General features: G+C 27.8%; 1 protein-coding gene across 3 annotated transcripts; it reads right to left on the bottom strand.

Annotated features, from left to right (window-relative positions):
- Positions 1–1,059: 1,059 nt before the first annotated feature.
- LOC114176165 (uncharacterized) lies at positions 1,060–6,062 on the bottom strand. Of its 3 annotated transcripts, none has more exons than XM_028061110.2 (10): positions 5,618–6,062; positions 5,221–5,313; positions 4,981–5,097; positions 3,911–4,435; positions 3,356–3,720; positions 3,176–3,275; positions 2,958–3,017; positions 2,618–2,701; positions 2,352–2,468; positions 1,060–1,607 (listed from the first exon to the last, which is right to left on the bottom strand). In XM_028061110.2, the coding sequence occupies exons 1-10, from the start codon at positions 5,675–5,677 to the stop codon at positions 1,305–1,307; spliced, it is 1,824 nt and encodes a 607-aa protein (XP_027916911.1). In that variant the 5' UTR covers positions 5,678–6,062; the 3' UTR covers positions 1,060–1,304. The 3 variants fall into 3 exon arrangements, with proteins under 3 accessions (XP_027916911.1, XP_027916909.1, XP_027916912.1); XM_028061108.2 differs by having other exon boundaries at positions 5,221–5,316; XM_028061111.2 differs by having other exon boundaries at positions 4,981–5,113; positions 5,618–5,639.
- Between the last annotated feature and the right edge of the window lie 18,697 nt (positions 6,063–24,759).

A 24,759-nucleotide genomic window follows, 5' to 3' on the forward strand; every position in this document is an offset into this window, starting at 1 on the left:
GCACTTGTGTTTGTGTGAAGATATTTCAATTTAATTTACGGAATGAGTTTATCGATTAATAGTTTTATCATATTATTACAAGGAATCATTTAATACACGGAAAATATAATTGAAAACAACAGCTTAATATTTTTAATTAATTTTTAAACTATTATTATTAAGTGGAGTACTGTTAACAGACTGGCGTCAATATATTCTTTCATTAGTTAAACTTCATTAAAAATTGAGTTTATTCGATTGGACATCAGAGTTGTACTATATTATATCTGATATTTTTCATTAAATAATAATGTCTAGAGAATTTGATATTTAATAACAAAGTCTAGTTAACATGGAGTTTAGATCTAGACATTGTTTAGGAATAAAATTAAATCTAGATATTGTTTAGATATCTTAAACGGTCTTTGGTAAAATAAACCTGAATTTTCATGTTACTTTGATTAATCGTTGAATTTCCAGGGAAAGCAATATGAATATTAATCGATAACGGATATATAATCATACAGTTTGTTATTTCTCCTTAATAAAACATTATTTTACTCTATTCTAAATTAACAAGAAGAAAAAAATAATAATTCTTCCTTTCCTTTTGTTCTAGTTACTTTCTTTCCTTCTGTCATTTTCTATTTACTAATGAAAGCATTGCAGTGTACAATATTTTCGTCGATCCACTATATTGTTTTATACTTGAAAATTTATCGCGACCTAAAAGCTAATATCGGTTGATTTTTATATTTGACTTAAAATTTTCTAAATTGCGTGTGTATTTTTTTAGAATTAAAGATGTATAATTTAAATGATAAATTACACTTATAATTGATTATATGTATAGAAGCTAGCTCATAATGAATCACTACATACACACAGATGACCGATTAGATATAATAGTTAATATGATTTTTAAGATAATTATAATAAAAATCACCAGTTAAATAATAACATAAAACTGAGCATACATGAATTTTTCCAGTCGCTGCTCAATTTTGTGTATATTCTTACGCCAACAAAAATCCACGGGATGCTGACGTTGTTAAACGTTGTTCTATTTGGTGCCATGGGTTAAACCAACATATGATATTATTATAAACCCAAAAAGTTGCAGCCAAAATGAATGTCTAAGATTTAAAAACTCTCCATTTCTATGTATATCTCCGAAAAGCATAACTAACCAGCAATGACCCAAATGCCAAAACCCATTCCCAACTGAGAAAACATTACGCGTTTTGGCTTATGTACTTTCTGTGTGAACCACCAATGTACAAAAAACCCACCACATCAAACTTTAAGAAACCAGTTCTCAGAACTTACTGGTGTAAAAGTAACCTGAAACTAAAATCATAGGGCATCATTTGTACCATCTGTGATAGAGAATCTCTTCCCCTCTTTTCAAGGCATTCAACTGCTTGGTTTCTCATTTCGTCAGGTAGTTGGAGGCAGACCCAATCCAACAAAGATTCTAAGTCCTTTGCAAAGTCCAGTAAATACCAGTCCAACAACTTGGGGATTATTAACTTGTTTGATTTTGTGATACCAACTGAAGCTTGTAAATAGTCTCTCTTTGCTGCTTCTAACTCATCATCAACTTGTGATGCTGTATAAACTCTCACCTAAAATAAAATATAATAAAATAAAATAATAACACAGTAATCAACATCCTTGTGTAAAATGGAACAGTGGAATTGGAAGAACATTCTATATCTTATAAGGGGCTTGGTTTCATGTTTTGGATGTGATGTTCGTAAACTAATTATAACTTCCGTATCCAAAAGGTGTTTTTTTTCCCAACAAGCTTCCAAATACGCTCTTATGGTGTGATTGATTTTATGTCATGTGGAACCAAAATCACGTCATGATGTATAAAGCTTCTATTTCTAACCTTATAATTACTGTCTGCAATGTGAAATTAATTAGCTTCAGGTTTCTTACTATAGAATCAATATGTCTGACAATGGCAAGCTGTGCCAGAAAATTTTCAATTCTAATTTGATTTAAGAAATTTTAGGTGCAGAAGACATGATATTGGTAACATAAGAACTTCTCCACAAGCATTTGGGATCTGACAAACTTTTCCATAAATACTTCAAAAAGAGAAAAATAAAAGGAAAATTGAAGTTATTTACTTCCTATGCTAAAATAACTTGTGTATGTTAATCTATGGAAGCTCTCTCATATAATTTTTCTGAGTTTTTATTTTTAACTTTGTGTAAGCTAATTTTAACATGTGAATTTTATTTTTCTTGTTTATCCCCTTCAGAAATGTTTATGGAAAAACTCATCTAGACTGTCCCTAAAGCTCAAAAACATTGCCACATAAAAATTTTATCTTGTAAACTAAGATAGAAAACACATACTGCAGGTGAAGACCAACTTCCACAGGAAAGTGCAAATGTTACTAAGGGCTCAGACCATTCCAGGCCAAATATGCTTTGTGCTTTAACCTCATCATTTTTTGCAGCTTTTGGACACGTCTGTCACAGGAACCCAAGAGGAAATTAAGTTTTTTAGGGCATTCAATGCAGTAAGTATAAAAGCACAAGAACAAAAAAAATGAAATAAAGTCAACTTTATTTTCTATGAACTCTAAATTCAAAAGAAAGGACAAGATTTTTGCACTTACAAACTTGAGGTGATAAGGCAGTCTCAAGATGAAATGCTCCAGGGTAATTGCATTGAGTAACTGGCCCCCCACTACAATAGTTGCCTGAAACATTCATTGCCCTTTCTTAGTTAATTAACTTGGACATTTTATTAGACAGATATATAGAAAGGACATTAATACTCAGATAGTGTTTTCTAGAAGCATACAGGTAAACTAAACAATCACTACAAGTTAGACAGAAGAACCAGATATGCTTCTACTGCTTTGAATATTCATGTTTAATAACATCATCATCAGTAACAATAACAAACATAATATTAATGAATGTTGAGAATATAGCCCAAATAAATGTATGTACCTTCTGCATTAATGCTACAACCATTTCTGGACTCTCAGGAATGCCATGCTCTAAATATGCCTACAACATTGAAACCAAAATCATTTAAGATGTTTGTTCTCAGTATGTTTAGCAAGCTCAGATGACGTCAAGTTCAACTCAAATCTAGAACTAAAAGACCCAATTCTTCCGCCGTGCATTTTAATGATATGCAATAAAGTAGCACAAAGGTGTCTTACATTCATCATGCAGGAATTGTAGACGTTTATCCAGAATGCAAGTTTTTCTTGATGAGTAAGACCCTTTAAGTTGAGAGAAGCTAGTTTCCCAAGTAAGAACCTGAATTTTTGGGCAAGATTAGATAGACACCCATAGTTTCCTCAATCAAAAACAGTTAATAGCAGTCGATAACTACTTACTTTAATCTGTGGATCAGAAACACAGCATTTGATGCCCGGTTCATATCAACAGTGGAGGCTTTGACTTCACATAATCTTTTATATGGACCGACTTCTCTTGTTTTGGATTCTGAACAGATACTATAAGGATCACAAAATTGATCCTTTTCCTTGCCGAATTGGTTGAAAGCTGATGCAGAGCGCGAAGGCGTTTTTGCTTCCCCAATTTTGTCCTTGGATGTACCAATTCTAACAAAAATGCTACTCAAGCACTTTACAATATCCTCTGAAACTCTATTCGGTGTGATATCAACTTCTGACACCTTATCATCTGATGAACTTGAAGAACTCTGAGCCCTTTCATGGTCTGCTAATCTCCAGTCCAACTGTGCAAGCAAAACAAAAAACAATGATGTTGAATGTACAGAACAATAAACACTAAGTACATGTTGGATTCAGCTTAATTTGAAGAAACATCCACTTATTATGTTAGCTATAACAAACAAGGAGTTCCAAACCTCAAGTGACAGATTGAAATAACTTTGAATGATATTTGTGAGGTTATCATCAAGGTACCTGTAACCTCAAGTGATCCATGCACTTCTCAGCTGATTCTTGCTTGAGCGGAGATTTCTTTATTGGAGAAGTAACTTTGGTTGGTGTTTTCTTTTCCGGTGATTGTTTATCCTTCACAAAGTTACCAAATGATCGATTCTCTTTTCCCCTTCCCTCTTCCGGGATAGATGAGAATGAATCTTGTTTTCTGTGCAATTGCTTTCCATGGACTAGCTTCCCAGCGTGTTCATTGATAGTGTCAGAAGAGAACAGTAGTTTTCTGCTGGAGGCACTTCTGGCAAGAGAAGGATGAGGCCTACCCATCATAGTTGAATTGAACTCACTTTGAGACATAGATTTTGATCTCTGATGCTTGGAACTCCTGATTGTGTTTTGGTCAATAGGGTCATTCAAATTCTCTGCATTCCTCTTGGAGGAAATGTACACAGCTTCCTGATATAAACCTTGACGAAAGTTCACAACCTGCTCTTCAAGTCTAACCACCTCCTCCTCCAACACTGCTACTTCAGCCAACAGCTCCAATGTCTAGAACAAGTACACACATTTCTCATTACTCTCCTTGTATTCATAAATCAGCAAAACAACAGTAAAAATAGTAACAAAATTTCAACTCAATTCCTTAACTACTTTTTGCTTCGCTATTCTAAAGTTTCACTTCAATTCAATGCAAAACTTTATTCCACATATCATTGAGATAAAACTTATACTAATTAAAAAATAATGCCAGCAATACTTACAAAACTATATTAACTTTTAATGATAAAAAAGAAATAGTGATTAAGTACTATAATTCAAACCAGGGGAATTGAGTCTAGCGAAAGGAACCAATCCCTCAACATGAGATATTCATATTTGAATGTCCGCTGGAAAAAGGAACCAGTCCCTTGATCGGGATTGAAGCAATGAACAAACTCATCGTTTTAAAGTGATGGGGTGTTTTGATTTCCGTTTCAAACAATTCAGACTTATGTTCATTACAGTTCCTATTGATTTGGAATGTGTATTAACAATAAAACACACTTAATGTGTGTGATTAAACAACAGAGAGAGAGAGAGAGAGAGAGACTAACATAAGGAGGAAGATAAGGAGGAAGACGAGGCAGAGATCCCAAAGGCCTTGTGAATGCTCTTTCTAAAGCTCTATGAACATTCTCTTCATGTCTGAGCTTCCTCTTCAACTTATCTACCTGCATTTGCACCAACCTTGAAAACATGAAGGGCTAGTGATTTTGCAGAACGAACCAAAAAATTCGATGAAAGAAAAAAGGGAACACAATGTAAAAACAAGGTTTGAAGAAGATTCAAAGTACATCTTGAATCAAAGCCATTTTCCTTTCTCGATTGGATCGGCGCCCATTCTTGTGCCCACCCATTGTTCTCTTCCCTCCAGTTTCCATCTTCCCCTGCTTTCCACATCCACCAATAAGCAAATCATCATCATAAAACTCAATTTCCCCCCACTCAAAAAAGTTAAATAAAGTAAACACCACAAATAAATAAAATAATTAAGTATTCGTTTCGTAAAAGAAGCTGAAGAACCCAGTTTAGATTTGGATCAAAAGCGCACACCTTTTTTCATCAGTTAATAAGAATCATTCACAAACGGTTAAAGAAGCCTAGTCTATGCTTCAAAATGAAGTTTTTTCTTTCTTTTATTTCAAAAAAAAAAAATAAGAATGTAGTAGAAGAAGAGGAAGAAGAAGTTACTTTAGAATCATTTAAAGGAGGTTTCACCGAGTGAAGAGTGGTGCGTGTTCTGCTATTCATTTCTCGTTCAACTTTCTCGCGAAACGAGAAAGAGAAAAATGAAATCTGCTTCAAAAAACTGGGTTACTCAAATGCAAAAGCTGGAAGCATTGTGAGACGGAGAAGAAGGTGGTTTCATACAATTGAGGAGCGGGAAATGGGGAATGCGAGTTTTCTGCAAAAAGATTTTTTTTTTTTTCTTATGCTTTTGTGTGCAGAATAATAATAATAATATTGTTGTTGTTGTTATGACAAATCTTGAACAGAGTGAAAGATGATAAGAAAGGGCCAGAGCAACATAAGAAGAAGCAAAACGACGAGGTTGTCCAGTTTCTTGCTTCCTCCAAGTAAAGCCTTCCACTTGGTTTCCTTTCAGTAGCTACACCAACCAACCTCTTCTTCACTCAAATTAACCAATAAATTTAGATCAAATAAATAAATAAATAAAAACGCCAAACCAATTAATAACATGCTACTTATTAATTGCAACTCTTTTCAACAGTAAAGATCATTCTTTCCTGATGATAAATATAGTTGAATCACAATTTAAAGTTTTTTTATTTATAATAATTATTTTGAAAAATCTATCATATTTTAAATGAATTGGTTGTGCAAAAAAATAGTTGATAATACATAAAGATTATACTTTTCTTGACAAAATTTTCATTTTCGAGAAATTTTTTCACACCCTTGACCAGGTAGGTGTCATTTCCCTCTTCAATTTTTTAACTCCAAGAATATCTGGTAAGAAAGTTAGACTCTTGAATAATTATTGATTTCTTCAAACATTAATGTCTAGTTCTTAACGAAGAGATACCCTAGTTAAAAAAGTGTTTCCTTTTTATATATAAAAAGAATAGTAGATATCTTTGTTAGGAGATAACTCGGTTCCAACCAAATATTATTACGGCATCTTCTTCTAAATACTCAACTCTACTATGAATCAGAAAATGAACTAAAAACTTGTGATTAAACTCTGAAAAAATCTTGGGTTGATTTTTATGCTGGAATAAAACGGTATACTTTTTTTTTTATGGGAATATTTAATTTACTTTGAGAGCATGCTTTGGGAGTGGGCATGGAATTTGATGCATGGGAGATATTGTGTATGTGTGGGTGAAAGAGAGAGATGGTGGAAAGGAAAAGGGTGAGAGAGGATATGAATACACTTTTTGCCTTTGGCATTGTGTGTGAATCGTGAAAGTGAGGGTGACAAACCCCTTTCATAATGAATTAACGTGCCACCCACCTTCTCCTCCCTCTTATTCTCTTTCTCTCTCTTTTTCTTTCTCTTCTATCTCACATTCCCCACATTAACTTCATAAATTTTAAATATTATTAACTCTCTTCTCTTTCCTCTTTCTTAATTCATTCAACTTAATGTTTAAAAGCTTTGGTAAAACGATTATTAGTGCTTAAACAAGTTTCATAAGAATTCATTTATTTTCATCACTTTCCATGCTGAAAGGTGAAAATTCCCTACTTTCACTTTATCTTTGCTAAAAAACAATAATTTAGAAAGAAATGAAAAAAGAAGAAGGAAGTGAATGGAAGAGTTGAGTGATGGTTGTCGGGGCATGTGATAACAACCAAACTTTGAAAGGCATCGTCCTTAAGTACCATGCCAAAAGTGTAGAGGGACCATCATCAACTAAATACTTTATTAGATTAAATGTCATTATATTAATTAATCATAAGCAGAATCATTAATGAAACCATACATGCAATTCTATTTCCTTACTTATATGCTGGATCTGCTTCCTACCCCATCCAAAACCATTAACTAAAATACCTTTTGAGGTAAGCAACCCAACGTGCTACTTAATAACACACATTTATTTATTATACACTTTTTCACTACAGAACAAATTCTTAGTTATCAATCCCGATTAGAGAAAGACGTAGGTTGAACGAACAAAACACTTTTTTTTTTTTATTTCTAACTTATTTTACTAAAAGTTTTTGGTATCATTTAGTACCTTCTTATTTAATCATAAATTGAGATAAACCAAGCTCCAGCTTTCTCTGCCACAACCTTACACTGTATATGTTTTTTCTTACCTCTCTCTGGTTATAAGTAATTAATCAGTTCATTCGATAATATATACAGGTGTAAAGTGCATTTTTTAACTATATATTATTATTAATTTGCATTGAATAGTAAGCTTAGGGAATTGTTGGTACGTAAGAGATTGTGTGAAGTTATCATATCAAAGTGAAAGGTGTTGATGACACCCCACTTTAATTTCTATGAGGTGGATAATGTTGTATCCATGAAAAACTTTTTACCTGATATAGTGGACTAATTTGTCTCATAAACAATGTGTCTTATAGGATAATTACTAAGTTGTTGGATGGAAGAATTTGTCTGGTGATGATTATAAGTCTTTTAAAGATAACATTATTATTGTGCAAAAATCTAATCATTAGTAGAAGAAAGACTATAAAGAATGGATGAGAATTAAAATTGACTTTTGACAAGACTTATTTCTTCACATTTCATTGGCATACCTAAGTCTTATGTTTCTCCTTTTCTATTGTTTTTCTACTCACTCATTGTGTTTTCATGTTAGTTAATTCAAATATACCATCTATAATAAATTTGATTAAAAATAGTTTGTAGATGATTTTTTATATAGAATACAAATATTAAATAACACCCTCCAAAAAATAATATAGATGAGATGACCGTTAAATGTTGACCAATTAAACCTGGTTATTTTTTATAGCTTATATTTTTCAACCAATAATTAGAAAAAGTTGGTACAGTTAACAAAACTGCAAAAGAAGATACTACAGTTCTTGATGTATTGAATTGTTTATTATCTTGCACGTAGTGAGTGAAACATAAGAAGCCAATCCATTTAATTTCAATGTGTATCATATATATATATATATATATATATATATATATATATATATATATATATATATATATATATTATTGTCCAATGTTAAATTGTAAATAATTTCTGGATCGTATTGGGAACATGTGATTAAATTAAGATTGGAGACATGATTAAGAAGCAAGCAACGTGGTCAGTGTTTCTACTTGAATGTTGCAAATTTTACATTTGAATTTATACTAAATACAATTCCCAATTAATTAATATTAATGTTATAAATTATATGTATACAAGATCTGGCAGAAATTCTTGTTTCTTGCTCCTGGAAATGTTTTATGTTTGATTATCTGTTATCTGTGCTGATTATTACTACAAACCAATTTGAATATATATATATATATATATATATATATATATATATATATATATATATATATATATATATATATATATATATATATATAACTATGAGCGACTCATTAGAAAGGAAATAAAAGAAAATTCCAATTGTTGTAGATTGTTTCCAAGAGACAATACATCTATACTTTAGTCTAGTAGCTGATATTTAGGAAAATAAATAGTATTTGAATAACCACATATTTTATTTTATGTAGTAATTTATTAATAGTTTTATAGACCATATATTTTAATATATTTTACTTTTTTTTAATATGACTTAATATCATTCATTCCAATATGATCAATGCAACTAGTAAATATAACAATTTTTTTATCACTGAATACATATATATTAGAAAATTTGTCATAATTTATACATTTTAGATTTTGTTTTACTAACTAATATACAACTTTCCCATATAATAAATAATTAATTATGTATATAGATAAAATTATTTGTTATTTTTGTCAATTAAGTTTATACATAAGTATTTATTATTATCTTATCAACAATAAACTTTATTCTGAGCAGGAATTATTTGTTGTCTCGTATAATTTTAACTTTACACGTGTTTAGATAGTACAGAAAAAATTTTAAATAATAAGAATTTTAGTGATTAAAAAATGTTAGTCGTATACTTAACTAATTTAAATATCAATTTATAAAATAAAAAATTATTAGTTATTAGAATAGTTATTATTATGAATAAAAAATTATAATTTGTTATTAAATTGGTCACTAATTAAATGGAGACTAATTTATAAATTAATTCTCTGGTACTAAAATTTTGACAACTAATATTTAATGACTAATTTTCTTTGGTACCAAAAATCTTGGTAGCTGAATTTTAGAAACTAATAATTTTTTTTTTGTTAATTGATATCTAAATTGAGTATTATAGTGACTAATAATTTTTTATTACTAAAATTAATTGTTAATGAGAGTTTTTTTTGTAGTGAAACTTTGGATATGTATCAGGAATAAATCACCTATTGGTTTAAATAAGTTTAATGTTTTTTTATTTACCTTAAAATATTTTCCTTCCAATAATGTCAATTTTTTTCCTATTACAAACTTATTAAAATAATGTGTCAAATTCACTTGTTAAACATCTTACTTTGTCTATATATAATATGCTTTTATCTATATATCAATTTAGCAAGTTTAGTTTAGGGTTTAGGCATAATTTCAAAACGCAATTAAACTCATTAAAATCAATCTTAGGTGGAGCCATATTAGTTAAACGGATTGTATCACACTTATTTTTACTAGTAATTTTACTATTTGTCAATCTCAATTAGGGATGTAAAAAAAATTCGTATCCGCAGATAAAACCTGCAACGGGTGGAAAACAAATATTAAAAATAGATACCCGCTATCCGCAGGTGTGGGTATTTTTGATACTCGCATGTTAACGGGACGGGTATCATAGTATCCATACATGTGGACACCTGTATCTGCTAAACTTTAATTCACAAAATACCCTATATATATATATATATATATATATATATATATATATATATATATATATATATATATATATATATATATTAGTAAAAAATATTTTGACCTAATTTTTTCTAAGTTGCACATCTTGTTGTCTTCTGTCTTCATTCTTTCAACTTCAAGTATTGATACATTGTCTTCATCGAGGTACACCCCTTGACATTCTTCTCTTTCCCTTCTTTGAAATTGGACATATACATCAAAACCTGTATAGAGAGTGACGTTTATGGTATGCTTGTTGTCAAATGATGAAATCAAAATAAGAATACTTGACACGTAGCAGTTAATGTTTATTATTTGTTTATTTTGTTTATTTTTCATGAATCAATATGAGAAAGTGGACTTGTTGAACAAAACACTAATTAAAGAATTTTCATTGTGTTGAACGTTGTTTTATATTTACTTTTATAATTATTTGAAAATTTGAGTTTATTTAAACTTTATTTAAAATTTATGACAGTGATATATTTTATTTTATTTGAATTTATGATTAAATATTTATTCAGTGGGTAGGGTACGAAGGAGCGATTACCCGTCCAGTTGACATCCCTTATCTCAATCCTACATTTGTGGGATTAAAGTTTTCATATTCTTGTATTTCTAATCATATAATTGATTAATCATCCCTTGTTTACATGTTGATGCATTTTTTATTTGTTTTATTTTGCCTTTGCTGAAAAAAAATCACCTTCTCTTTTTTAAAGAAACAATAGCTAATAATGTCTGAAATATCTTTGGCAAGTGTTACCATCCAAATGCTCCGCATATGCCTGAAAGTAACTTGAAGAAAATTATGACCGTACCCTTTTACATATACAAAAATATGGAGACATACAAAGGCACATTAAAAGTTGTTTTTTCATGTAAATAAGTTCCTTAAATTTTTGGCAAGGCAAACATACAGGGTTTATAGAGAGAAAACCGCATATGTACTTTTATATTTATTACGAACAACTCAGTCAACAAACAACTGTAATATGGCCAAGAAAACAACTACAACAAGACAAAAGCATACTAAGTTATGGGTAGATGCTTGCATTTAATATGATGCTTACATTTAATGATGCAACTTTACATTTATGTAACTTATTTTTATCTGTTGAGTTTCCAAATACATTTTTTTCTAATTATATGTTTTATAATCATACATAGAAAAAACATATTAAAAAATTAATAATAGTATATGTATTTAATATATATATATATATATATATTAATTTAAATGTTATCCTCTCCTAAGTAGACATATTAATTATTTATTAACGAAAAGCAAAGGGCAAAGTCACGTGGTTTGAGTAAGCATTTTCTGGCAAAGTTGCACGCTGCATTCACTCTCTGTCTCCTATCATAAGCCAACCACGCATGTAATGTAATGTAACTCAGCTTTTACTGCTCAACTCATCACACATTATTTTAGTTACCTTTCTCGCAGCTGGAGGCAAATTTATACCAACAATAAAAAAATGGATTATAATAATATCATCTATTCAAATAAGATTACTCCTTATAATAATATTTACTAAAGAGCAATATCATACGATCTTTCTCAATAATTACTAAGAAATTCTAACAAGTATGTGGAGAAGTTGTTAAAACTAATATTTTATTTAGACTAGTTAGAAAAGCATAAAGGAGTAACTAATTACTGAATATTTGTAGCATCACTTAAAGCAATGATAATATTATTAATTGTTATCGATGATAATATTTTTCTGTGGAAATTTATTGAAAACTTTTACTATAAAACAGTTAAAGTTTAAAGATGGGGACTTTAACATTCATTTTATTGATGAATTAATAAAGTATTATTAGTGACAAATTCATTACCAATTCTGTTGATAATAAAAATTTTAATTTATAAATAGATTTATTACGGATAAATATTTCTATCATTAATAAAAAAATTAAAATATATCAATAAAATTAACTGAACATTTTTTTTCTGACAATAAAATGTTGTTACTCGTTACAAATTTTTTTCTAATTACTAGTATACATTACTTAGAATAAATATGGCTAAGTATTGAATGGATTATTTCTCATAGATATTATTTTATGTGCGTCTAATATTGTTAATAGAGAATGCGAATGATATATTTTTAATAAAATCAATCCTCAATAATAATTGTATTACTCAAATTAATCCATCATGTTTAGAGAATGTGCAAATAAAAATAATATCATATCATTATCCATATTGTTAAAGGATATATTAGATTGAAGACTATAGGGGAGAAGTAGTGAGATATACAAAGCTTGTGGTGATACATCGGAAATAAACTAAAAGTGGAATGAAGAGCTTTATTTTAAAGGAGAAGATAAAGAGCATTATGTTGAAGGAATGACATAAGGAGCATTATACCAACATTGGTGAAAATATGACAACAACATCTAATGTGGTAAAAACATTGATGCGGTGAGGAAAAACATGAAATTAATAATTGAATAAGTTTGAGCAAAATGAGAATGAAGTGACAAAGATGTATAAATTATTGGGGTGAAGTGCAACTTATGGTAGGAAAAGTCAAGAAACATATGGATGAAAGAGGGTGGTGATGTTAACACTACATTTTCCACTCTAGTTTAGTGAAAAGGAGATCGAGAACAAAGATTTCGTGCATACAAAATTGAAAAAGAAAATCATAAATAATGTGTAAGCAATAAAAGAACATATTATATATCACTTTCACAAAAGGAAATGTGAGACTAAAGTAGTAATAATATGGAATAATCGACCGTCAATGAAAAGGAAAAATAAGGTTTTGGCAAGTCCCTTTATAGAGGATGAAGTGAAAGAAGTTGTGTAAATATAATTGCTCCAAAAGTCCAAATCATCTTTACATGAGATTATGACACTTTTAGTTGGTATCTTTTATATTACAAAAGTGTACATGAGAAATATCAAGGTTTATGTTTACTTTTTTTTTAGTAACGATAGAATTTAAGAGCTGTATACTTTCGTGATATTATGAAATATCTTCAAAATATTTACACTTAATATTTTATGGTATAATAATCTATTATCAAATTTTGTTATATTTTTAAGATATTATAAAATATCTCTAAGATATTTACTATTAACATTTTATGATATAATTGTCGAGAATTTTTCAAATATGTGATATGTAGGATAATATAAAATCTTCACCTGGTCAATTATTTTAATAGATGTGGTCCATTTGTCAATCAATTTTATAATTATTACATAAATTTTTATATTGTAATTCCATATAATTGACAATAATTTATTATAACAATTACTTTAATTACTCTGTGATGAATAAAGAACTTTATAAATTTTACAATTGTTTTGTGCTTTGTGTCATCAAAATTTAGAGAGTTAGGGTTTCAAACTAAAGAACACATTAAAGGATCCTCGTGACATTGGCAATGGCTAAAAGTTAATCTTTATCCATTTCTTTCCGTATTAGTTTTACATCTGGTATCAGAACAAGATTAAATACATTTGCCTTGTTTTGAATCTGTCGTGGTTATCTTTTTGGATTTTTTATTTGTGTTGTTATTATGGATACAAAAGGTCTCAGAGCATCAGCATTATGACCCTTCTAGAGTTTGTCGAAATCGCTCTAAGGGATCTAAGATTTGTTTTGTGTACGTGGAGAACATTGCCACTTGCTTATGGCAATTGACACCATTGTTTAGATGGTGGTGTGATGATTATTTTTAGGTTGAAGATGAATTAAAAATGCACATTCTGTATCGTTAAAATAATGGAGTATAAAATTTTGTCTTATATCCATTTTTTAACATGAAACATTTTCTGGTTTGATGGTCAAGTAGTGCATTTTGTTTTAATTACAATATGAGTTCACTAAGGATTGACATATGATTATTCATTTTAAATATACTTGATAAAAGAACTCCTTCATATAAGACTGAAGAAAATATTAATATATGTTTTTGTACTATTTTTGTAAGTACTATATTTTTTGGTACGTAATATATGTTTTGCATTGATAAAACATAATAGTTTTATCACCTAGTTATATGAGTCTAATCGAGTAAAACTTTAGACTACAGACAATTTTATGTCACTTGATTCATTCATTAAGACATGTGTTTGCATCGATAAAACATAATCATTTGGTTACATGAATCTAACTGAGTAAGACTTTAGTCCATAAATAAGTTTTATGTTACTAGATTCATTCGTTAAGACATGTTCGCATTGGTCAAACATAATAGTTTCATAATTTGCTTATATGAGTCTACTTTAGTAAGATTTTAGCCCACAGACAAATTTTATATCACTGGATTCATTCATTGAAACAAACGTGTGTTTGCATCGATATAACATAATATCATTTGGTTATATGGTTATATGAGTCTAATTGGGTAAGACTTTAGCTCAGAGGCAAGTTTTATGTCCCTAGATTCATTTATTAATACATGTTGCCATTTGTAAGTTTTATGTTTACATTGATTAACATTTATTAATACATGTAAGCCCACAAATAAGATTTATGTCACTAGGTTCATTCATTAAGATAGACGTTTGTTTGCATCGGTATCACATAATAGTTTTATCATTTCGTCATATGAATCTAATTGAGTAACAGTTTACCCTAGAGGCAGGTTTTATGTCCCCAAGATTCATTTACTAATACATGTTTGCATTGGTAAAACATTATGTTTGTTATAGTCTCAAATTATGATGATGAACATGTACTTTAAAATGTACAATTTCTCTTAGTGAATATTTCTGATATCCATTATGGTATTTCTAAACTAAACAAAGAAAGAAAGGATAATAATAAGTTTTGGGAGAAGATCCATTTGGGTTGAATAGATATTAATTATGCTATTAGAAAAATTAGAATCATCGTTATTACTGAGAAACACTTTAGATGTTGTTGATCTATATGAGGAGTGTGAGAGGTTAAATTGTCTTTTTGTGACGTTAATAAAGACCAACCTTTATGTTGGTATTCGGGGTTTTGTTGATTAGCATGACAATGTGAGAACAATATAGGGTATGCAAAACCTAAGGAGAACAATGAGAAGTGAGCATTGCATCTATACATGAAGCAATATGAGTTCACATAAGGAGGCCATTAGGACATAAAATTTAGTTTTAAGCAGTGGTTTTATTTTGTGCTTAGAAAATGTCTTTTGTGTTCCTATTTTTGGTAAAAACTTAATTCTAATTTTGCGATTTGCATCTCTGGGTGTTTCCTTTAATTTTATGGAATATGGTTTTACATTGTTGGATAAATCAAAAGTTTTTTGTTTTTGTGAATTGTGATGGTCTTTACTCTGTTAAATTACAAATTATATTACTTATAGTTAAATGCATGTTTTTATTGGGTCAATGTGTTGTGAATAAGAGTTTCTCTATGTTATGGCACCAAAGATTGGAACATATCTCCATTAAGAGAATCAAGCGATTACTAAATGATGAAGTACTTAGTACTTTATATTTTGTTGATTTTGAGACTTATGTGGATTGCATTAAGGGTAACCAAACTAACAAGTGAAAAAAAAAAAGGAGTTCAAACCTACTAGAAATAATTCATACATATATTTATGGAATCTCAGATATTTCATAACCTTCATAAATGATTACTCATAATATATGTATCCTTACTTCCTTCATTCTAAGGATGAAGCTTCAGATGCCTTTAAAGTTTTTAAGGCTGAAGTAGAGTTACAATGTGAAAAACAACTTAAGATCGTAAGATTGGATAGAGGTGGAGAGTACTATGGTAGAAACTAGAACCAACGATTATTAGTCGGTATTTCATTGGATATGTTGAAAAGTTTAAAGGTTATAATGTTTTATTGTCCATCTTATAACACTAGAATTGTGGAATCAAGAAACGTAAAGTTTCTTGTAAATGACTTTATTAGTGAGAGTGAATTAATTCAAAATAATCATAATGAAGTTCAATCCTCTAAATCAAATGAAACACTCATAGTCATTCGTGATCCTTCAGTTCAAGAGCGTATTAGACAACTAGTTATTTGAGTTTCATAAATTGTTGGAGATAGATCAAGTTGTTGAGGAACAAGTTGAACAACAAGTTTCTCATTGAGGTAGTAAACCAATATTAATAAGATCTACAAGGATCAAATGATCAATCAACAATTTCTAGAGATTATAGTTAAGAGTCTTTGATGAAAGACTTGATATATTGTGATACATGAAAGATAATACTCACTTTTGGAGGATCTGTCACCATGATCCTTGTATTTAGTTTCATGTATTGATTGATAATGGGATAAATGAACCAAACCAAGTGCAAGAATGTTTAAAATTTCCTAATTATGTGATATGTGGGATAATCTAAGATATTCAATGGTCAATTATTTTCATAGATCTGATACATTTGTCAACCAATTTTATAATTGTTGCATAAATTTTGATGTCATAATCCCATATAATTAACAACAATTTATTATGGCAATTACTTTGTGATTAGGGATGGCAACGGGGCGGGGCGGGGACGGGTTTCACTATCCCATACCCATCCCCGCATAAAAAATTCATCCCCATCCCCATACCCAAACCCAACGGGTATCAAACTTTTTTCCCATCCCCATCCCCACCGGGTAACGGGTATAATCTCGTACCCATACCCGTACCCATGTTCTAACTACTTCAATATTAATTTTTATAAAAGAAAAAAAATTACGGTAAAGAAAACATAATATTATGAAATATTTAATATTAGGAGGATTTTCTTCGATGCCAAATACATTAAAATAAATTATAATTGTTTATATTTTATATTAGAATACCAAATAAAATTTCATGTGAACCAAAACATTTATTAAATTTGCAAACTACAACATTAATGAACTTAGTTGATAAAATTAAAAAATATTTCAAAAAAGTATAAAAGGAAAACAAATATTCAAATTAAAATATATTTTAAATGTTTGTTTACTTCAATTTTTTAAATTCTAATGAATCTCTTTTTTATACACTAATAAAAGTTATAATATATCACTTGATCAAAATGACACAAAGAACAAATATTCAAATTAAAATATATTTTAAATATTTTTTTACTTCAATTTTTTAAATTATAATGAATCTCTTTTTTATACACTAATAAAAAGTTATAATACATCACTTGATCAAAATAACACAAAAAACAAATAATAAACATAATAATAAAATTTTGACATAGATTTTGTATCTTTTGAACTTCAATATATGTTGCATAGTGACAAAAAAATATTCATAGAAATTACATTAAATTTTTATATTGTAGTAAATAAAAGTTATTTATACAATTAAAGTAAAAAAAATTACAGTATGATTAATAGTGAGTTATAAAATAACAAATAATTAGATAGAATATATCGAAATATTTTATTCTACATGATGAAAATAAACAATAAATAAAAATATTAAAAAACTAACAAATGTGTGTTTTAGAAATAATTTGAGAGACTATCGAAAGAAATCGCACAAAGGAAATCAAATGTATAATTAAGGTATGATAAAATGAAAAAAACCTTAGAGAACTAATTATTAAATTATGTTTGAAGTGGTTAAAAATAAATAGAAATATCATTAGTGACCAAAAAATTTATCATTAAATTACAAATAAATTAGTAATTAAATTGGTCACTAAATCAAGTACCGATTCGATCATTGAATCAGTCGCTAATTTAGACAATAAATCAACTACTACCACCAATGACGAAAAATAGTGACTGATATGGGTTACTGACTAAATCAGTCACCATTTCATTTTTTCTTGTAGTGAATTATCATATACTATTCCTAAATATCATTATATATATATATATATATAATTTTAACCACTTCAAACAGAATTTAAAGTGAAACAATTACATTATGATATATTATTCTACATGATGAAAATAAAAACAATAAATAAAAATATTAAAAAACTAACAAATGTGTGTTTTAGAAATAATTTGAGAGACTATCGAAAAAAATCACACAAAGGAAATCAAATGTATAACTAAGGTATGATAAGACGAAAAATATCTCAGAGAACTAAGAAAACTTTTCAAATATCAACATATATACTTAATGGTTGAAAAATAACGAAAATTACTTTAATGAAACAAAAGAGTTCTTCAAATTAAACAAAAATTAATAATAATAATAATAATAATAAGTAAAGAATTTTTTTTATATTACCTTAAATTGAGAGTATAAACATTCTCATGTGAAAGGAAAATTTATAATAAATAAAAATATTAAAAAATAATATAAATATTCAAATGTAAGGCATAATTTTTTTTATTAACATACATTATTTTAACATAATTACATAAAGGTTATGATAAGATAAAAAATATATTGGAGATGAGAATGAGTTTAATGACAAATGAAATAATTAAAAGAAATAAAAAATAGAATATATATATATATATATATATATATATATATATATATATGGGTTACTTGATTAATTGTGAATATTTTAATAATTTAAACGAGAATGAAGATATGGCGGGGACGGGTATTATGGCGGGTATATGTACATCCTCATACCCATCCCCATACCCAACTGAAAAAGTCGGGGATTCCCCATACCCATACCCATACCCAGTCAATGCGGGGATTCCCCGTCAAAACGGGGACGGGTTCGGGTAATACCCACGGGGACGGGTTTATTTGCCATCTCTATTTGTGATGGACAAAGTGGAGCTCTATAAATTTTAGAGATGCTTTATGCTTTAAGTCATCAAATCTGCTTTCTTCTACCATATAATATACCATCAAAGTTTAGAGAGTGCGAGTTTGAAACTAGAAAGCACATTAAATATTCTCGTGACAATGACAATGACAGAAGGTTGGTCCTTATTATTTTCTCCGTGTTAGTTTTACAATAATAACTTATTATCATTTGTTATATCTTAAAATTATTATAATAACAATTTTTATATAATATCTTCGAGATATAATACTTGAGTATATTCATGTATAACAACATATGTTTAATATATTTGTTTACTTATGGCCTAAGAAGTCCATAAATACATATTATCATAGGAAGTATGATAATTTAATAATTAATTTACTCATGTATCCTATCTTACTGGCTTGGACGTCAAAGAATCTTTGCAAATGGACCTTCATCTCTTGGTTATTGAAAACCCGATTAGACGTCAACAATCAACTCAGTCAGATCTGATAATAATAAAATATGTTTTCACTATATACTACCTATATATTAGAATACACATGTTATTACTTTTTTTGGAAATTAAAAATATATTTGAACTTTAATTAAAATTAGAACATTTTGGAAAAAATTATTAAATAAATGAAAAATAATTAAAGTTTATTTATATATTATAAAAGAGAATATGTATGTTTTTATTACTCGTGTATAACAAGGAGAGATAGTAATAGTAATGTGGCGGTGGTAGTGAAATGTTAGAGGTTGAGCATCCTAATTAATGTGCCAACAATAGAAGTTGGTTGGAGAGGATTTATTAGTACGTAGGGAACATCCCATTCTCATCTTATTTTCCTTCACCATTTCTCAACTATATCCTCATCAATTTCACATTCTTTTTAGTACTTCTCTTATTTTCCAAATTATAATTACCATACATTCATTTTTTTTTTAAACTTAAAGAGAACAAGCATTATATGGAAAATATATATACTAAATGAAAATTCTTTAGTATTTTGAGAAATTAAAACATTAATATAATTTATTATTTATTTTAAAAATCGATGTTAAAAATAAACATATCGATATTTTTTTTTGTAAGATATCCTTCATTAACTTTTAATTATAATATTTATTACTACATGAACTTAGGGGTGATAATATAGGCTTAGCCCAGTAGACCCGTCAAAAGAACGTGGGACGGGCCAGGACATTGGGTCCGCTGACCCGTAGAAACCCGACATGTAACTTGTGCGAGCTGGCTCGCTAACCCTCATCAAAAAACTTTCACTTATGTGTGTCAAAGTATAAATATGAATACGAATATAATAAAAATATTGAATTATCAATTTATTAACCAACTTTCCAAAATCGTTGCTTAATTTTGTAAACTTGTTAAAATTTTCTAATTTGTTGAATATTCAAAGCTTTATCATAAACTTTAAAAAAAAATAAAAAATAGGCAGGCTAGCCTGCAGCCCACACTAATACAGAACGGATCAAAATTTTCAATTCAAATTGAAAATGCAGAATGGACTAGTCCGACCCGCATTTTATCAAAGTACGAACCGGTCCTGTCTGTATTGCCACCCTACATGAACTAAGTCCATAATTTTAATATCTTTTGACAACAACCAGAAGTTGTCATTTAATGTCTCTCTCATATATATCACCTGGACTATCTCGATTAAAAGATTAAAACTGTTTATTATCATGATAAGCAGCATTATATTTATAATAAAAAATAAAATAAAAAAACATTTTCTTTTTAAATTTAAATTCATAACAATAATAAGTAATCACTAAACCAAATAAAAGGTAAGAAGAAAATGGAGGTTTAATGTAGTGAGTGTGTAAGCATTGATGAGAAGGAGGTCTCATAAATACAGCAGCAAATAGAAGGTTATAAGAAGCAGCTCTGGGACCATTTGAGCTATTGATGAAGCTAGAATTATTAATTGAGGGTGACATTGTAATAACATGAAAATGGATAAACTTAAGAAAATTCTGGGATAGACAAGTTGAGATATGAATCGAAAAGTCTTATAGTATTTATTTCTCCTACTTTGTGGAGTGATTAGCGATGTGATAAGATAAAGAGGATGGTCAACGCCCTAGCATTACTTTTCATAAAGGGTAACCATTTTCATGTATTTAGCAAATAATAGAGTAAGCCATTTCAAAAACTTAAAGAGTCTAAGATATTTTTATTATGAATGGAATAATGACTTCATTGGTGGGGCTTTTTTAAGAGTTATACTTTTGTCCCATATTCGGTTTTTAATGAGTATAAGTTGATATTTTATTACATGCTTGGCTTTATCATAATCGGTCACAAAATCAATTCGTAGATTAATATGGTATTGGTGTTTAAATCCAATCACGTGCCTCGAGTCTATGAATTAGGAAGAGTATTCATATTATGATTTTATAATGGTTTTTTATATCAGTTTTGTGAGTGTCTTAGTAAGTATTTTAGAGATATTGAGTTAATAGAAAGAACATGAAAAGTATATATCTTAATCATTTAGTTTCTTTGTTATTATCTTACCTCTCAATTTGTTTCTCTTATCCCTTTATGGTTGAGTCATACAATGGTGGATTTTGACAAAAAAAATGTTGGAGAGGACAAAGTAATATAATTTTGAGATAATTAAATTGGATCATTAATATAATGTTTTAATAAATGACTTCTCTAACTGAATTAATAATTAATATAATGCTTCAAAATATCTAAAGAAATATAGTTTATCTTCTTTTCATCAATAGTTTTTCTTTATCACTTTTAAAAAATGAATTTATTCTTTATTCTTAATCAATATACTACTTTTTATAAATAACATTAAAAAATAATTTATCATAGTACTTTTTTTATAATTGAGACACATAATTATTAAAAGAAAAATATATTATAGTCAAGTCACAATTAAAATCGGTTATGAAAAAACATATAATACATTATTCATTTTTCTTCTATATTCATAAAAAATTGAATATACAAAAAGCTCATGAGATAAAAAATAATGTTTTTTCATTATTTAGACAAGAGACAAGAAAGGGATAGGATAAATGAGAAATGAGAGTAAAAATAATGAGTTTGTTTTTAACTTTTTGTTTTCTTCAAAAACAAAAAGAAAATGTATGAGAGTGAGAAATTATTACAATTTGTGAAGAACTAAAAAGATAATGAGAAAGAATAAAAATGATTTTAATAAATATTTGGTTTAATTACTCTTTTAATTCGTGTTTTGGTTTAAAAATGTTAAATTGGTCCTCCAATTTTTTTAGTTTCAATTTGATCTCAATTATTGAAAAATTGGTACAATTTTATCTTTTACCATAAATTTCGTTAAATTTTTTAAAATAAATCAATGACTTTTTTATTAAAATTGAAACTCTTAATATGGATAGTTTATTTGTTAGTGTAATTAACATAATTGTAGGATCAATTTTTGGACAAAAAGAGACCAAAAGAGAAATTAAATCTAAATATTTTTATTCTTTATTATATTTAATTTTATGTTTTATTATTTATTAATACTAAATATTGTGTTTTATAAAATAAATAAAAAATATATAATTTAACTTTCATTAATTTCTAAAATATATTATTTACATTTTAATAAATTTTAAATATATATTATAAATTAAAAAAATTCAAAATTTAGGGGGTCATGACCCCTCCCTGCCTCCATTAAAATCCGCCACTGGAGTCATACATAGGAACTTTGTAAAAGGTTCAACCTCTAAGTGTTCCTTATTAATTGTATCTGTTATTTATTGTTGATAAAAAAATAAAGTAATGTCGAATGTTTTGAGAAGAGATTACTATCAATGTCATGAGTAAACTCAATATCATGACACTACCATCTATAAAAAGTCTTAAAGCTAAATGTTTATAATATTTATCTAACCTTTTTTAATATTTGAATACCTTGTATTAGGGTATATTTAATAGTTTCATGTCACTTAAAAATTGAGACTAATAATGACCGACTCTTAAAATGTTATCTCAAAACATTTAAAGTTGGAACATTAACATCGTCTATAAGAACAAAAACTCCTTTAGCTCTCGACTAAAAAGTTTTTTTCAGTATGTTTAATAGTCTCATTTTGCTTAAGAGCTAAGACTAAGAATAATTTAAATATATTTTTCTCCTTCAACCTTCTAAGATGTTTTTTAAGGTCAAAACTTTCAAATTTTAAAGAACAATACTTCAAATACGATATTTGACTATACAATATTTAACTATATTTATGATGTTATCTCAATAAAATTAAAGTAGGAACACCTTAGCTACACCAAAATACATAGTTTGAATAACAATTACTTTTTGTACATATTAAAAACATGATCATTAAAAATCGTAGAGAAAATTGAGACAAAATTTTTATAAATATTTTGATCAACTATAATTGTATCGTGGTTGTCGTTAATTATTTCTAACTTACAACAACAGCCTCTTATTAATGACGGATCATAAATTGTTAAGAAATTTTAACCGTTGTTAAAAACTATATCTACTATAGTTATGATACTAAGATAAACTAATGATGATGCATTTAAATTCCTCCATCTCATCAATATATTTTAATGTGTATGTGTTAATATATATATATATATATATATATATATATATAATTAATAAATAAAAATCCTAAAATAAAATTTTAGTTATATGTATAATATGAGTTATTTAAGATTAAAATAATTAATTTATATTTTTCTATAGTGTACTGAATGTACCGACTAACTATGCATTTTGTAGACAAATAATCCGATAAGTGAGGATCATCCATTAGAGAAATTTGTTATTTGTCTTAATAATAATTTTTTATACAAGAAACAATAAATAATAACATTATTATGTTTTCTATACAGGAGAAGTAATAAATACTAACATTATAATTCATAAATATTAAGTTATTATGCTTTGGGTCTATAAGAAATTGTTGTTGCAAAATATAAAAATTACAATTGTATTAAATTTTAATAAAGGAGTGTTGTGATGTGTTGCAATAAGAGTTTAATTATATTAATTTTTTATTGAAAAATGAATTTTAATTATATTAATATTTAATTTAATTAAGTGAAAGGTGGTTATATGACTCACAACACATATAACTATGTAAAATTGTAATTATTCACTAAAATATTTGAACAGATAATACAATAGAAAATTTTAAAAAAATATATATAATTTACAGAATTTTACTATTTTATTTAACAATCTTACTATAATACGATTATACATGAAATCTCACTCATCAATATTATGTAAATTATAATATGGTATGATTTTACAATTTAAATATCAATCTTCACTTCCTTAATTCCAGTCTAATCAAAATAAGCATGCACTTATTTTTTTAATTTAAAATCTCAAATCATCCAACGAAATATGAAGCTTTTAAATTGATTAATCGTGTTGAATATTAAATGATTGGTCATGTATGTTAATGATTAACATGACCGATTGATTTATAAACTGGTCAATCGTTCTTGATTCTTTAATGAATCGATAAGTGTTGTACAAGAACTAAAATTCTAATTCATTTTGATACATCTAACAATGAAAAATAGTATATCTCAACTATTTTTTACCAGATATACCAAGTTATAACAATTTTTGAAAAAGTAATAAGATCCACCTAAATAAATTATAATGAAAATTTGAAGTTGAAATTCTAAATAGTGCATCACATCCTAGAGCC

This window comes from Vigna unguiculata, chromosome 3 (assembly GCF_037176805.1).
Source record: "Vigna unguiculata cultivar grain cowpea cultivar isolate G323 ecotype 2 chromosome 3, ASM3717680v1, whole genome shotgun sequence".
Lineage (NCBI taxonomy): Eukaryota > Viridiplantae > Streptophyta > Magnoliopsida > Fabales > Fabaceae > Vigna > Vigna unguiculata.